The 14,984-nt window shown below is 49.5% G+C and overlaps 8 protein-coding genes across 8 annotated transcripts; 6 read left to right on the top strand and 2 right to left on the bottom strand.

The window, feature by feature from the left end:
- Positions 1-1,473: 1,473 nt before the first annotated feature.
- Positions 1,474-2,058, top strand: H6S33_011450 (uncharacterized protein; the record flags this gene model as incomplete). The annotated part of the gene is made up of 1 exon (XM_044842813.1): positions 1,474-2,058. One exon carries the CDS (start codon positions 1,474-1,476, stop codon positions 2,056-2,058), a length of 585 nt encoding a protein of 194 aa, XP_044696218.1.
- Positions 2,059-3,810: 1,752 nt separating this feature from the next.
- On the top strand, positions 3,811-4,440 carry H6S33_011451 (uncharacterized protein; the record flags this gene model as incomplete). The annotated part of the gene is made up of 1 exon (XM_044842814.1): positions 3,811-4,440. The coding sequence occupies one exon, from the start codon at positions 3,811-3,813 to the stop codon at positions 4,438-4,440; it is 630 nt and encodes a 209-aa protein (XP_044696219.1).
- Positions 4,441-5,198: 758 nt separating this feature from the next.
- Positions 5,199-5,607, top strand: H6S33_011452 (uncharacterized protein; the record flags this gene model as incomplete). Its single annotated transcript, XM_044842816.1, has 4 exons — positions 5,199-5,277; positions 5,327-5,334; positions 5,406-5,462; positions 5,518-5,607. 4 exons carry the CDS (start codon positions 5,199-5,201, stop codon positions 5,605-5,607), a joined length of 234 nt encoding a protein of 77 aa, XP_044696220.1.
- Positions 5,608-6,740: 1,133 nt separating this feature from the next.
- Positions 6,741-7,229, top strand: H6S33_011453 (uncharacterized protein; the record flags this gene model as incomplete). The annotated part of the gene is made up of 1 exon (XM_044842817.1): positions 6,741-7,229. One exon carries the CDS (start codon positions 6,741-6,743, stop codon positions 7,227-7,229), a length of 489 nt encoding a protein of 162 aa, XP_044696221.1.
- A 446-nt stretch (positions 7,230-7,675) lies between these two features.
- On the bottom strand, positions 7,676-8,458 carry H6S33_011454 (uncharacterized protein; the record flags this gene model as incomplete). The annotated part of the gene is made up of 2 exons (XM_044842818.1): positions 7,676-7,727; positions 7,791-8,458. The coding sequence occupies 2 exons, from the start codon at positions 8,456-8,458 to the stop codon at positions 7,676-7,678; spliced, it is 720 nt and encodes a 239-aa protein (XP_044696222.1).
- Positions 8,459-9,848: 1,390 nt separating this feature from the next.
- Positions 9,849-10,333, top strand: H6S33_011455 (uncharacterized protein; the record flags this gene model as incomplete). The annotated part of the gene is made up of 2 exons (XM_044842819.1): positions 9,849-10,118; positions 10,232-10,333. 2 exons carry the CDS (start codon positions 9,849-9,851, stop codon positions 10,331-10,333), a joined length of 372 nt encoding a protein of 123 aa, XP_044696223.1.
- An 82-nt stretch (positions 10,334-10,415) lies between these two features.
- H6S33_011456 (uncharacterized protein) lies at positions 10,416-11,050 on the bottom strand (the record flags this gene model as incomplete). Its single annotated transcript, XM_044842820.1, has 5 exons — positions 10,416-10,470; positions 10,558-10,605; positions 10,667-10,763; positions 10,856-10,927; positions 10,996-11,050. 5 exons carry the CDS (start codon positions 11,048-11,050, stop codon positions 10,416-10,418), a joined length of 327 nt encoding a protein of 108 aa, XP_044696224.1.
- Positions 11,051-14,063: 3,013 nt separating this feature from the next.
- On the top strand, positions 14,064-14,798 carry H6S33_011457 (uncharacterized protein; the record flags this gene model as incomplete). The annotated part of the gene is made up of 3 exons (XM_044842821.1): positions 14,064-14,251; positions 14,321-14,418; positions 14,476-14,798. The coding sequence occupies 3 exons, from the start codon at positions 14,064-14,066 to the stop codon at positions 14,796-14,798; spliced, it is 609 nt and encodes a 202-aa protein (XP_044696225.1).
- Between the last annotated feature and the right edge of the window lie 186 nt (positions 14,799-14,984).

Here is a 14,984-nt window from a genome sequence, read left to right on the forward strand (position 1 = left end):
CTTGCACACGTGTCCATGCCCGCCGGAAACGCCAAGCAAACGACGCCGGCCATGTATTCCGCTTAGTCATGCGCCCAAGATGACCGAGGCGGCGATCTAGAAAAACTTGGCAACAGCAACCTTTATGCTACGCCTGAGTGGAAAACAATCGGCTAAAGCGTTTGTGTCAATATGAGAGTTCGAAACACGCGAATTCCATTCCTAAGCAAGGTTTTCCCGGATCGCTGTTAACTTCGTCTTGGTCTTCGAAGTACAGCCACTCAGCAAAAGTGTTTGTGATTTAGTTTTAATGTCAGTGCGCAGTGTGGCGCACCCGTATTCTTGATGTTATTAATGTTGAGATTCAAAATAAGGAAAAATGTATAATATACATGTAGTTGGTGACTATATATAAAAGAAGATAGGTCATTGATCTTATTCTTCATTGATGGTTACCTATGGAGAAATGTCTCACTTCGAAATCGGAATCACGAACAGAACAGACTCTACTCTATGCAACACCTACGGAGGCAAAGAATAACACGCTTACATGTACCCCAGGTAGTTCTCTATGTACCTCACGGCCACTCCCCCCACCCGCCAAGCATCCAAATCTAATCTAATCAGATCCCTTATCCTCCCCCCCTGTCCACCCAACCACAGCCCCACCACCACCGGGCACCACCACCGTGCCACGGCCAAACGTGGGGCCAACAACTGCACGCATCCCCGGGACGCTCCTCGCTAACCTCCAGTTCGTAACCGGCCCGGTGTGAGTGAGTGAGTGAGAGAAAGAGAGGGAGAGAGATGCGGCACAGTTGAGTGAAGTGCTATCTTTATCACTGACATACCACAACACCATGGCAGCACTCACCGCAGTGCATATGTATGTAGCGAGAGGAGAAGAAAAAGGTTCACGATTGATTGGGTTGGGATGGGTTGATTGGATTGATTAATAGGGCTGCATCCTATAGCTGCCTGCTACACGCACGCATGTCTATCTGCACCGGTCGGTTGGGGGCCGTGGTCCTGGCAGTCTTGCTCGGTATGTGCGGTACGGTACGGTACGAGATGGGATGGGATGGGATGGTGTGGGCTTGACGATACGACAGATGGCATCATGACAGTCCGATATCCAGGTAGGCAATAGCGATCTCCGCAGCGACATTATCGCCAACACAGTAATGGCACCACGGAATCCACGGTTTCCGTGGCACCGGTCAAGCAGCTCGTCGGCGTATAACTATCCCCATCTGCTCTTCTCTTTTTTCCCCTTCTCCAGTCATTCACTCACTCAGTACGCTCCTTCCAACCGCAGTCCTTCCTTTCTTTACTTTCCTTTTCCAGATCTCGCAGCTGTGCTTGCAGAGACTCATACATTCTTTTTTTACCACAATCCAACTACCTAGCTAGCTAGCACCACATTCCTTCACCTCCACCTTCCACCTCCACTTTATCCCAACCCACAAACCAAACCAAACCAAGCCAATCGCAATGTACACCCCCAAGCTCGTCGCCCTCCTCATGGCCGTCCTCGCCGTGACCGCCTCCGCCGGCAGCGTCAAAGTCTCATTCGGCGACGACGACGCCACCCCCGCCAAAGCCCCCGCCAAAGTGCCGCGCGACGTCGCCAGCAACGGCCCCACGCTCGCCGCCCGCTGGGCCATGCCGCTCGCCGAGCCCGGCAAGCGCCCCCCCAGAGCCGCCGCAGGCAGACCCAGGCGCGGCGGCGTCCGTGGTGTCAAGGCCAGGCCAAAGGGCCGAGGCGGGATGGGCAGGAGGCCTCCTCGTGCCGGTAGGCCGGTCCGTAAGGGCGGCAAGGGCCGCGGTGGCCCGCGTGGTGGCCCCAGGGGCCGCCCGGGCCGTGCGGGGGGGCGCCCGGGTGGGCGCCCTGGACGCGGTGGTCAGAAGGGCATGGGGGGCCCCAGGGGCGGTAAGGGACGGATGGGGATGGGCGGTGCGCCAGGTGGTGGTGCGCCACCACCACCTCCTCCTCCGGCGGCCGAGATGCCTCCGGCTGATGTGCCTGCGGCCGCGGATTCTGAGGCGGCTCCTGCTGAGGAGGTGCCGGCTTACTAGATAGTTGGATCTTTTTTTTTTCTTCTTCTTTCTTTCTTGATTTTGGAGGGCTGGGATCTTTTTTGGCTTTCTTTCTTTTTTTGTGATGGGGCGCGGTTTTGTTTTCGTCGCATGTTTGCGGATAGAAGTTTAGGCATGTAGGGAGGGAGGGAGAGGGGGCGTTGGGACGGGGGCGGTAGCACGGTTAGGGACGTTGAATGTCATTATGAAATTCTTATACCTTGGAGCTTGATTTGAGTTTGTTTTTTGTGATTGTGATTGTGATTGTGATTCTCATGCGGCCTGCCTAGATCTAGATCTAGATCCGGACAATACAGTAGAGCCTGACTGCATGCCAGGTCCAGTTCAACCGTGAGTAGAGTACTATGTATCCACCAGCTGAAACAGCCAGCCATCTTCCAGAAGCCTTCCGTGAAACCATGCAGCTGTGCCCCGCCCGGCCTGTCCCACCGCCAACCACCCTCCTCGGCCGGATCAACGCCAAAGAAAAAGTGCAGAAAGGAAACAAAAGAAAGTGGGACGACATATCTGCACGCCCGCCTTTAAATACTTTATGTTCCCCCCCCCCCCCTCCCCCCCCGCGCCGGCGCCGTGAAGTAGGTATAAAGTAAGTCAGCCTGATGTTGGGCGTTCGAGTGGTGGCGGGGGGTATTAATAGATTGGGCATCAGGAGTGTGAGGTCTTAGTAGTAGTTGGCCGTGGAGTAGTACGGTCTGTTGATTGGGGGGGGGGGGGGTGGTTTTGTGAAGGCCACGATTGGGTTCGTGTGTAGATGGATCGAGTGATTTCGGAAGAAAAAATATACTGCTAGTCGACTGGCATATCTGTTCTGGCTACAGCTACAGTGTTAGTTACATTCGATTGGATCACAGATTATAACTCCGATCATTTAATTCCAAAATAGGAGTTTAGTTGAGAGAGCGACCGAGTGGACTGGTTATCCACGGTGGCCACAGGGCAATTGCAAGAGAGGTCCCAAGATTCGCTTAATCGGCCAATCCCTCCCTCCAAGGTCGATCTCCCGAACAGTCGGTACAGAACCAAGACAGCACCCGGTGCCCCATTGGCCAATCGAAACTGTGCCTCTGCGTATCAGTGCTAGCGCCACACACACCCACACCCACGCCCACACTCGCCACACGCACGCACTCGCCACACACAAAGGGTAATGATCTCTGCCACCGGTAAAGTGTGCGGCTTGTGTGCCGCGTCGACGCCGCACCACAACCACAACCACACCGTAGAGCCAGCTGCAGAGCATGGACAACGCCGCTGTTTTAAGTGTCTCCATATATACATAGTACGTACAGGCACACGCACATGCGTATGGCGCTACTACTTCACGCCGGTGTAGAGCAAGCAGATCAGGGACACACGTCCTGACCGCGGTGGGTGCTTCAGTATCAGTTGCAGTGGAGGCTAGTAGGGCCCGGGGGAGGTAGGTGTGTTTGCCATGCTAGTATAGACAGTGCACAGTAATACAGTAGTGCCCGGTAGAGCGGCCAGGAAGGGATATATAACGGCTTAGCATTCCTCTCCCCAAGCACTCACTCACTCACCATCAGCCTTCACCACCACATTCCTTTCCTTTCCAACCAATCGTCTCTTCGAGCTGTGCTCTAGACATTTCCATTCTTTTCCAGTCCGTTTCTACAAAAAGCTAGTCTTTTTTTTTTTTTATCATATTTCTTTCATAGCACACTCCACCACCAACTACATCCACTCCTTTTAATACCCCAAAACACAAACAAAATGTACACCCGCAACTACCTCGCCCTCCTCCTCGCGGCCCTCGCCGTCAGCGTCCACGCCGCCGTTCCTGCCGCCGGCGCCGCCGGCGCCGCAACCGGCGCGCTCGCCACCACAGCCGGCACCGCCGACGCCGCCCTCGGTGCCGCCGACGAGCTCGCCAGCGCCGGCACCGACGCCGCTGCCGCTGCCACCGATGCCACAACCGGCGTAGCTGACGCCGCCACTGGGGCCGCTGCGGGCGCTGCTGGGGTCGCTGACGCTGTTGGCACTGCTGCGGGCGCTGCGGGCGCTGCCGCGGGTGGAATGGTGCCGGATCCGTCGATGCCGCCGCAGGGGATGCCGCAGCAGCAGGGGATGGGGAGGCAGCAGGGCGGTGGAAGGCAGAGGGGGGGCAGCAGGGGGAAGGGCACGAGGGTGCAGAGTGGGCGCGGCAAGGGGAACAAGAAGAAGGTCAATGGCAACAAGAACGGGCAGTGGCCGCAGCAGAAGCAGAAGAAGAAGGGCGGGAACAAGGGGGTGAGGAGGCAGAGTGCGGGGGCGAAGAAGGGGGGCAAGAAGGGGAAGGGTCAGGCTAAGCCGGCGACGAGGAACGGGAAGGTTAGGTATGGCGGTGGCAAGAAGAGGAACTAGATTGGCTAGCTGTTAGTAGCTGGAGGATCATGTATAGATATGAAGGGGCCTTTCTTCCTTCTTGTGACGAGTTTCTTTTTGTGGCTGTTTCTTTTCTTTCTCTTTAGTTCCGGAGTGTAGTACTGTGCTCATGGGTGGTTTGGTACTTATATATTGGGATTTTTCTTTTATAGACCTGGCGACAGTCTGGAATTGAAGTGTGCTGATGATCATGAAATTGCGGTGCAAGTGTGAAAAGTGGTGGTGATGAGGAATAAAAACGATTATCTTATGTACGAGACAGTTGATGAATCCGGAGTTGTGATGCGATGTGTTTCCAGACTTGTAGTAGCACTCAATTTTGCGTTCTCGGGTTCAGAGTGCAAAACAGTTCTTAGCAACAGGCTTGGCCGGCCCGAAACAGGTCTAGCGCTCCCCTCCCGCCCTTGGCGAGTCCTAGCGTGCTTGGAAACACTTAAAAGTTTAGTCAGCCACGGCCACGAGTGATCACCTCTGAAGCAACACCTCTCTCTCTCGACCCCGTCCATCCACAGCTCTCAACCCCGTATCACTCCATCCCACAATTACAGCACACGCTCGCCATACTCCTTGTCATCTCTATGGCCATCCATCATCAGAGCATCAGCCAGAACACTCTGTGCATGCACATTGTGGATTCTACTGATGTTGGAAACAAACCCGGCCGATTCGGTAAAACGGGCACTATCACCTGGCAAGACCTCGTCAAACACAAGTGATCTCTGGAAGGTCAACAGAGTATGTCGCCTGTTTCTGGGAGCAAAATACTTGCTGTGGCTCCTTGGTTCGAGGCCTGTTTTTTTTTTAAAACACTGCTCGGTTAGTAACCTCAACTTGAAGCTGCTACAGAGAGAAGCTAATTGCGTAGGTTTGGATGTAGATCTTCATCGTGTCGGGCCTGTTCTCGACCCTCACAGATGATTGGACGCCCTTTTTGGAATTTGGAGAGATCGGTGTGGAATGTTGGTATACTGGCTGGCTGTGAGATATTTTGGCCATATATTGTGAGTACTACATACCTGAGACACTGTACAAACCTGTTGTTCTAATTCGTGTTAGGGTCGTTGTAGTTTTTCTAGATATATGCCGGTGTCTAAAGAACCAACGCATGATTTGGAATATACGAGATTGATCGGGATATCGAGCTAGGGAACCGGACATTTCCATGAGAGGAAAAGGTGCAATATCAAGAAATTTGATAGTGAAGGAAGAAAAAGAAAAAAAAAAGAAAGAAAGAAAGAAAAAACGGTTGCTTCACCCAGATACGCGATCCAGCTACGCATATGCAGATCATAGATGTAAGTTCCCCCACCACAAATCCAATCCGGACATGCCGTTATATATGTTACGGAGCCGGCCGTTGCTAATAAGTGATGAGTGATAGTTTGTGACCGCCGAATTGATTTCAATGCCAAGAATTGGCGTGCACGATTTATCATTAACCTCAGGTATATGTCTCTATCCAAAAAAGAAAAAGTAGACGAGCGATTGGTTTCGATTGATAAATCTGTTAGTAATGCTACACTGTTAACCTCCCCACGCAAGAGGGCCGGTATTTTGGGCGACCGCTTAGGGGATAATAATTACACGACTTATAGGTTTGGCCGCGCGACCATCGGGTTTCAGAGACAAGCCTTAATATGTGCTATCGCACTCGTATGTTGCAATCTCTTCAAAAGAAAATACAACGGGTCCATTTTTACCCTCTGAGGCAGCCTGAGAATAGTCTCTACCGCCCCCTATTCTCTCGCCGTTCAATATAAATCCTGCCGGGTCCTTTGTTTTGGAATTCTGGCCATAGCCCTCTGCTATACTTTTCGTCCGGCGGTGTCTCACATGAGTAATGTGGTACCAACATTATAAGTTAATGATGCTTTTGATATTATAGATTCTTTATGAACCTATAGAATTCTGGCTCAATAGAATTACTGTGTTCCTCTGTCTCCGTAGTATTCTGGAATATATCGGATTATAAGATCCAATTGACCGGTTTTGCCTGAGTTCTAGTTACACTACGACCTCAGGTACTAACCTGACCGATATGGTCATGAAATGCTTTTGACATAAAGCCATCAGAAATGGTTCATCTGAGGGGTATAAGTTGTCGCAAGTCCCATTGCTAAATTCGATCTCCAGATCTTCTCATCATACTCATATTCATTCATACATCCTACAGCTGCGCTGAGGATACCACGCTCTTTTAAACCTATACACTCCCCTTCTCGAAACCTTTTACACACTTATTTACACTTAGAATACCACCTAACGCACTATCTACCACAATGCACATCCCTACTCCCGCCCTCCTCATACCCCTCCTCCTCGCCACCCTCGCGGCCACCACCCCTGTGCCCGCACACGACCCCACCCCCACCACTACAATCACTCTCACTCTTACCCCAACCCCCCACCTCCTCCCACGCGCCCCCGCAAGAGGCAAAAAAATAGGAGTCCCACCACCACCGCCACCACCCCGCCAAACCGCAGCGCCACGACCGCAATGGGCCGGAGCCCCACTACCACGACCATCATTTCAGGTACGGCCGGTTGTAGGTCTGCCGAGTGGTCAATGGGTAGCGCCTAATCTACTGCGGGGGGTCGGGGGCCCACGGGTAGCGCCTAACCCGCCACGGGGCGGCGGAGGTGGAGGTGGAGGTGGAGGTGGAGGTCCACGCCCTTCGCCGCTGCCGGGAAGGGCTACGTTGGCGCCGCCGACACCGAGGCCGAAGGCGCCGCCGACACCGAGGCCGAAGCCGGCGAGGAAGAACTGATCGGAGAAGGAGTTGCGTGATATTCACAGCTGGAGCCGGTCTCGGTTGGAAGTAGACTAGTGGAATTATTTACGAGGGATGTTGGGCATTAAGACCGAGTGGGAAGGAGAGTGAGAGCGATGGATAGAGACGGAATGGATTAGATCTGTGGGAATGTGTTTGAAGATGGGGGTATATCTTGGGGAGAGAGATGGCTAGATAGTGAATTTAGATGAGCAGAATCTCTGTTTTTGATTTTATATTTGATCTCTAGTACCTTCTGTCTAGTGAAATATGTGATGTCTCTCTATTGATAAATACTTGTAGGTGGTTATTTACTCGCAGAGTTGCAGAGGTATCATAATCACTTGGTGACTTGCAACTATGAAGCAATTTGTGTTATAATCTCTATCAATGATCTGATCTATTCCGCTCATAATCTAATCTAATAACCATCACTCTAGCCACTACAAATTCGAGATACTAGCATCACAAAACTTTTCAAACTCAAATCTAGGTCTAAAAATTGGACATAATCAGACCTACTAAGTTAGTACCAATCTGACACGCAACCAAACTCACCCTGCCTGCCCCGCCTTCTTCGCCTCCCTCCTCTTCCTCGCCTGCCCAATCAGTCCCACAGGCTCCGAGATACTCCCCTTCAACTCCGCCCTCCTCTTCTCCCTCTTCTCCTCTTCCTTGGTTTTCTTTTTATCCTGCTTCTCATATTTCTCGTGCTTCTCGTGCTTCTCATCGCCCAACACTTCCGCCTCCAGATTAAACGCAACCTTCTTCGCCGGACCCTTACCCTTCGCCCGCGCAACCCAGCCCCCGTGCTCGGGGTCGTAGCGGGTATTACCTGGGCGCTCGACGGGCGCTATGTATGGCGGGGAAAGCGGGAGTGGTGGAGTAGAGCACTCGCTAGCTGTCGTGGGTGTGTGTGTTCGGAGGTATTCTTCGGTGGCTTTGATAGCTACTGCGACTGGGTTAAGGGTAGGGCTCACATCGGTGAGTGACATCTTGGAGGCCTCAGCTGCAATATCGGTGTCGGTATCCCAGAGGTGGGAGTGTTTTGAGCGGAGGTAGACGCTGTAGGGGAAGCGGTCGGGTTGGGTGTAGCCGTCTGGGGCTAGCTGGTGGGGTGGGAACATGGGTGTGAGAGCTGGTGAAGGGGATCGAGATTTAAGATCCTCGTTGTTTAGAACTGGCGGCTTTGGAGGGCTTGTGGGTTCGTTGGTGTTTGATGACATTACTGTTTTTTTTCCTTTGTTTCTGGAAGTGTTAGTTTGTTAGTTATAAATGATCTAGGCCTTGAGTATCTGAGGAATGAATAGTGGTGGAAGTGCTTAGAGGTGTGTTCTGTCGTGTTTTGATATATGATGTTTATAGGGAAGATTCATCTTGAAGCTTGGGATTCAAGTGGATGCTTAGATCCTGGAGAACATTCATGTCCATGTTGAATCATAGCATGAAAGTTTGTGAGGGATTTTGCGCCATGCATAGGGATGATAACCATGGGGGTGAATACACGTGCGTAGTTTGATATGGCGGACCGTTAGCAAGCGGGCCTGTGGCGGTGATGTGGCTGGTTTGATATTCTTTCACCCCCCGCTTCCACACGTTTCCACACTCCATAGACTAACGCAGCTGCCCATGATAGAGATTTAGAGAACTTTCTCGCGTAAGGCAAGCTGCGTGCTAAAACCCGATCCTAAAGCCAAAAAATTCTCGGTGTTATCAAAGGTCGGAGACTTCCCTTTTCCCAATCATCGCTGGTGTTCCTCCGGCCGAGCGAGTGATATATCATGATTGAAACTGATTGATTGATTGATTGAATACTTCATACTACATAGTACCGTGCATGCCCTTTTCTTTGCGATATGTGGGAGTGAATGCCAAGCCTCAGGTCGGCCCAAAGTGAAAAGGTTTAGCTCATTATATTGCTGCAGTTAGAAACGCTGAACCTCCTAATGGCCTAGCGGTATTGGGGTACGGTTGATCGATTGGTAATTCATTCGTGTATGATCAAAGCCCCTGGTCAAGGTAATTTTGGCCGTAGTGACAAAATAAAACAGGTTTTTAAATGATTCGTTATACAGTTCCATAACAGATATTGAAGGGCATAACCTCCTCGAGGTTTCTCTTCCTTTTCTGGTGGATGGTTACAAAACCTCCTCCACCATCCACTCGCTGCTAGCTGTATATTTGAGGGTGAATCAGTAAATAAACTAGATTTTGCAGGAAATAGGGCATCAATTTTCAAGGCGAGTAGGTATATATACGTACCGTTTCTTGAGAGCCTATTCTTTGAACAATTATGGTGAGCTTTCTGGAGCCGAGAGGTTGATTTTTTCATCCTTTTTCTAATAGGTGTTGGCGCGAAGCCAAGATGCTGAAACATTTATTTCAAGTAGTCCATGTGAACATCACCTAGGGTATATCCTCAAACGGCCAGGTACTTTCCACTATTGGCCGTACAAACTTGAATAAATCCTTTCAATGTTGACTAAATCAATAAGACAGTGAATTTCCTTATAAGAAGCGCACTTCATCTGTCAACAACATCTCAATCTGTTAGTATCATCTCCAGCAATCATATTCTTCAGCACAGAGCTCACAGTTATTGTCTCACTCAACAAAATGGATTCATACGAGCACTGTATTGACGGAGGCCTCCAATATAGCCAACGGGCCAAACAAAATCGTCGTATTCTCGAAAATAACCCCGACTTTGTAGAGGCAATCCACAATGGCCAGCGCACGTTCTACAACATTAGAACTGGTGGGTTCTTTGCAGATCCAACTGTCGAATACAATGAGGGCCACAAAGGCCTCGCATTTGCCTCTGGCCCCTACAGCTCCCTGAGAAGTGCCGAGATCCAGCCGCTTCCATCGACCCATCATCGCGGGGTAAGCTCCACTCCAGGATACCCTTCCAGCAGGTCAGACCCACCGACAGACTCCTGGGGCGCTTCACGTGCCTCCCACGAGTACCGTACCAAGCCATTGAACGCCCCCAATAGAGCCTGGAAGCGTACCCCTTCGCCGCTATGTCAGGAGATAAAAGCCGAAACAATGCCAGCGGACCTTGCAGCCGAGATTTTGGAGTGTGTGGATCTTTATGAACCAGCCACGCTTATGGCAGTTGGATTGACATTAGAGCATATCGAAGAGGCAAGACGTGTCCACTATGGTCTTCAGAGAGAGCTAGATGGTGAAGACCAGGAGCGCATGGAGGAGTTGTATGAGCAGGTCGCAGAATCTGCCCAGATCCCCACCTCTCCAGATACAGGTTCAGTTAGCAATCTTTCCTACTGCAAGAGTGGGCCGAAGCATGCGATGGTCAGACGTTATAGTATTTTCAGCCGTCCAATGGAGAGGGTTTCCTGCTTTTGTTCTAGAATATTGAGTAAGTCTAAAGTAAGCGATAACAGTGATTCTGAGTGAATAGACGATACCCGTTGTGATGACCATGGGAGGCGAAGTGAGATGCGAGATATGTTCGTGCCGGATTGGATTCAGGTGAGGGATTAGATATAGAGGCTCGGAGAGAAACTATCTTTAAATGTTAGAGAAAAACCAAAACAAATAACCAAACTATAGGCTATAGGCGATGATGATAGTGGTAAAAGGATTCGAAAACATACAGAGTATGGTTAGAAATACCCGTAATAATAGGCCAACGAGTTCCTCTACAACACACCATGAGTCGTAAACATCTAATTATGTTAGATTGCTTCAACATGGGCTCTAGATTTATTCAGGATGACAACCAATCGTCGCTGACCAGATATAAGGTGCCGCCTTGTCAAAATTGTATCCAACAAGATAAGAGATATCATTACTCTAAACTCAGTGAAATAACTATGTCTCCGTAGAAATTAGCGATATTCACTCCGCAGCTTACACCCTCTTCATATCACAGCGCTCACATATTTACATATTAATCTCATCGCATCAATGCCGTCCTCGATTGTATACCCTCAGGAATCAAAATTGCTGCGGTATGTTAATTAGCTCACGAGTAGAGGAGCTTTATATACCAGAGCGGTAGTGGTATATAGAGAAGATGGAGTTTTAGCGGTATGTAATTATGGCGATGATTAGAGCTTGTGTGCAACGTGCCGTATGCGGCGCACGTGGTGTACGGATGCGCCCCTTCGGATTTTATTGCGACGTCGCCTTAGTATCCATCGATATTTTCGTGCCCTCTCCAAATTTCTAAACATCTCTATATGTTCTACTCCAGGCATGACAAGAAGCATATACACAGCAACTTGGTCATCATTTCTTACGGCTGCTGCTTGCAGGTAGTTTCCGCATACTCCACCTTTGATCAACTGACGATGACTTGACATCGGCGCCCCTTTGAAGGAAAGTCATACAACGGCCTCGTTTCCTCTCTTAACAAACATTACTAACCCATAACTTCTAACCTCGACTTTACAGTCTTGCACCTTTCTAGAGGTATTTGGGTAAGAATCCCGTGCCCTTTCTCGGTTAGAACTTTCGTGTTCGGTTTGGAGGTTCACGATTGTACCCTTTTGGGTGGCATGTAAGTAATGTTCTCATGGCTATCCCACCTATACCTGAGCTCCGCATTCAGCCCCTGTGAGACTAACACTAACGTTCTTCAGTAGTGGTAAGACGTCCTCCCATAGCCTCTCTTACTTACTGAATGCATATATCTAAGGCAATTCCGTACCGAGTTATAATGAATACATGTACATATGTATTGTGTTCTACATCGCTAAAGGTCTCTTGGCTAAAGAAAAATATCTTTCTCAAAGCTTTCGTCTGACAAACGATCGGCAGATTACAGTCAGAAGCTACCTTGCTCGAACCCCGAGTGATAGCCTATGGTTCGCCAATCACATACATATCTTCGCTTAATATCAAAACTACCGTATTTTCAACTCCGAAAAGTAAAGAATCTCACGGTTCTTTGGTTTGGTCTGAAAGGGTCCATGCTTGTGGTCCATGTAGTTAGCGCACTAACAATTACTGCCGGTGTCTGTGTTGGTGATTTGTGCAAGCGTCCTAGGCCACTGCAAACAAAGTTTTTAAGGCATCTCCGAGGCTGAATATTGCAGTCCAGAGCACAGCAGAACGTTGTGTCACGCATTCTTTTGACCGGGGGTGTTCATCGCCTTCATAGTCAAACAGCTCTCGTCTCACCAAGAATCTGTATCTGAGCGGCCAGGAACCGATGGATACTGCTTAATATACGGTAAGCCATAATATAAAATCAGACTTCACGAGAGATAGGATAAATGAATCGACAACAGTGGCGCTGCTCCAAATTTCAAGTAAAACCAAAAACGGAATCCGTGGCGTGTCGCTAACTTCAATCGATGCTTGGCAAGTAGTAAGGATTAGAGGCTAGCTTTTAATGGCGAGAAATAGTAGCACCAAGCGACGAGCTTTCGAATTCTCACCGGGACTTATTTGCTGTGTGCTGACTGCAAGCGACAAACGCGGGAAAAACAGGAAGACCATCGCTATATAAATCCGTTCCGACAGACGTATTTTTGTATAGGTTCTCCACTGTCGGGTTTCGAAAAATTGATGCTCCCAGAAGAAAAACCTCTGAGTTCTTACGCTTTCTATCTGGCTCAACCTGGCTCATGAAACAGGGTATATAACTAATCTACTCACATTAGCCACCCTAGCCACTCCACTGGTACCTTTCTGTCGCACTCGGTTGTCCCCGAATGCCTGCGTAAGGAATACAACTTTTGTCACGGGTAGCTGAATACTGATATTCACCGCGCCGGGTAAAGAGTAGCGAGAATAGCACAGCATGATAGATTATTAAGGTTGTGCAATGTCAAGTACCTCAGCGCTTGGATAGTCCGACTTGGGATTGCACAACATCAAGCCATGCTTGATAAATTATGTCTCGGAAACTTCCGTACAACTGCTTAACGTTAATAATTGTCCATTGGTACAGTAGATTTAACTTTTAGTGGTCTATTTCTTAGTGTTAAAAGTTCATCTGATCAAAATAACGTATTTTTCGTGGGGCCACGTCAAAGTACTCAGGTGACGGAGAATATGCCTCTGCTTCACAAGAGTACATGTATGTACATATCCCTTGTGTTATTCGTACTCCGACACCTCGATCGAGGGTGATGGTAACATGAACCGAGACGGCTCAATTTAAGACTACTCGTAGGCTTCAATACCTGAGGATATTTGCATTCAGGTTGTAAATCGAATCCTTGTTTCTCCTTCGTATTTAAGAGATTAAAGCGTGATTAAGGGTACCTGATGAGCAAGAAACGTTGGCCACGGCATAAGCAGGTTTGTTTGTTAATCCTCCTTACTTGATATTTCGTGATGTGAAGCACACTCTCGATAGCATTGACTTTGACAGTATTTCTTCAAAAGAGCAACGTGCTACTACAGGTTTACTGTGCCATATCCATACCTGAGTACTTGGCATTTTCACATTTGTGTTTTTGAGATCGTATGAGCCTGTTGTTAGATTAAGCATAAATATAAGCATTCAATTGATATTTAGGATGATTACCTAGGATAACACCCGAACCGGCATCATGGCATCGGCACATATTCCTCATGAACAGGGAAAATATGTGCGCAGCAGAGCCTAGATAGGTCTGCCGGTCACAAACGATCATGCAAGCGGAACACTATCTGTATCTCCCCGTATTCACGAGAAACTTCTATATCATGCCTACAGGATTAGATTGAGTCTGTATCTAGTTAGAAATATATGCCTCGATTCATATCAAATATACCTCATCGATTTACTATAAATTGCCCTCTAATTCCACTCCATATTCTCTCATCACCCTACCCAAGTACTTCCCATCTTCACGAGAAACAAACATGAAGCTAACATTGGCCATCTTCGCCATTCTCTCTGCCATTGCGGCCGTCGCCGCTGTCGACATCCGCGGTTATAGCAGCCATGGCTGCTGGGGCTACTACTTTGTCTGCCACAACATCCCAGCCAATGCCTGTTGCAATTTCCCCTTTAAAGCACGCTCTATGCGTTGGACTCTTCCCACCGGAACGTATGTGATATGCCCCCCTACACCTCCTACATCTGACGCTACCATTACTGATATATTTCAAACACATAGTCGTGGAATTGGTCAGGTTCGTAGACACTGCAGCTGGAACTACCCCATGGTATATGGTCCCCGCTACAGCTCCTGCGTCAACTACAATGGCCTTCTCGGTAAGCTCTCCTCCCCATCCCCTTTCTCCCTTGACACACGCTCACCCCCAACCACAGGTGTCCGTTCCGGCCGCTGGCAACAGGGGATCTGCAAATGGACCTTCCGCCGCAGCGTCCTCCTCGAGCGTCAAGACGAGGTTTGCCAAATTGCCGAGGGCTGTATCGACCCCAATGTCTTTGTGTACACGACGGAGACGGGCGCAAATAGGACGGTTACTGTCGACCCGGGTAGCATTGACGCTGTGGCTAAGATGGCGGAGGCGGGTGATATGAAGGGGCTGGCAACTCTGCCTGACTATAAGGAGGCGTTGGATACCAACCCCAGTGTGGACTTTTATGACTTCGAGGAGCCGAAGGAGGGCGAGGTGCCGGATGAATAAGAGTGTGTAGTGTGACGTGGTGTGATGTGATGGAGACGGTTTTGAGTTGGCGGTGGTGGTGGGGGGGGGGGGGGGGGGAGTATGTATGTAGTTTGGAATAAAAATATGTCGGCGAGAATGTTTGATGTTGCCTTCGGGGGTATGTTGCCTAAAATCTAGTTCTGCATGATGTAGCTGCTGCGCGTG

This window comes from Morchella sextelata, assembly GCF_020137385.1.
Source record: "Morchella sextelata strain SCLS chromosome Unknown scls_6, whole genome shotgun sequence".
Taxonomy (NCBI): domain Eukaryota; kingdom Fungi; phylum Ascomycota; class Pezizomycetes; order Pezizales; family Morchellaceae; genus Morchella; species Morchella sextelata.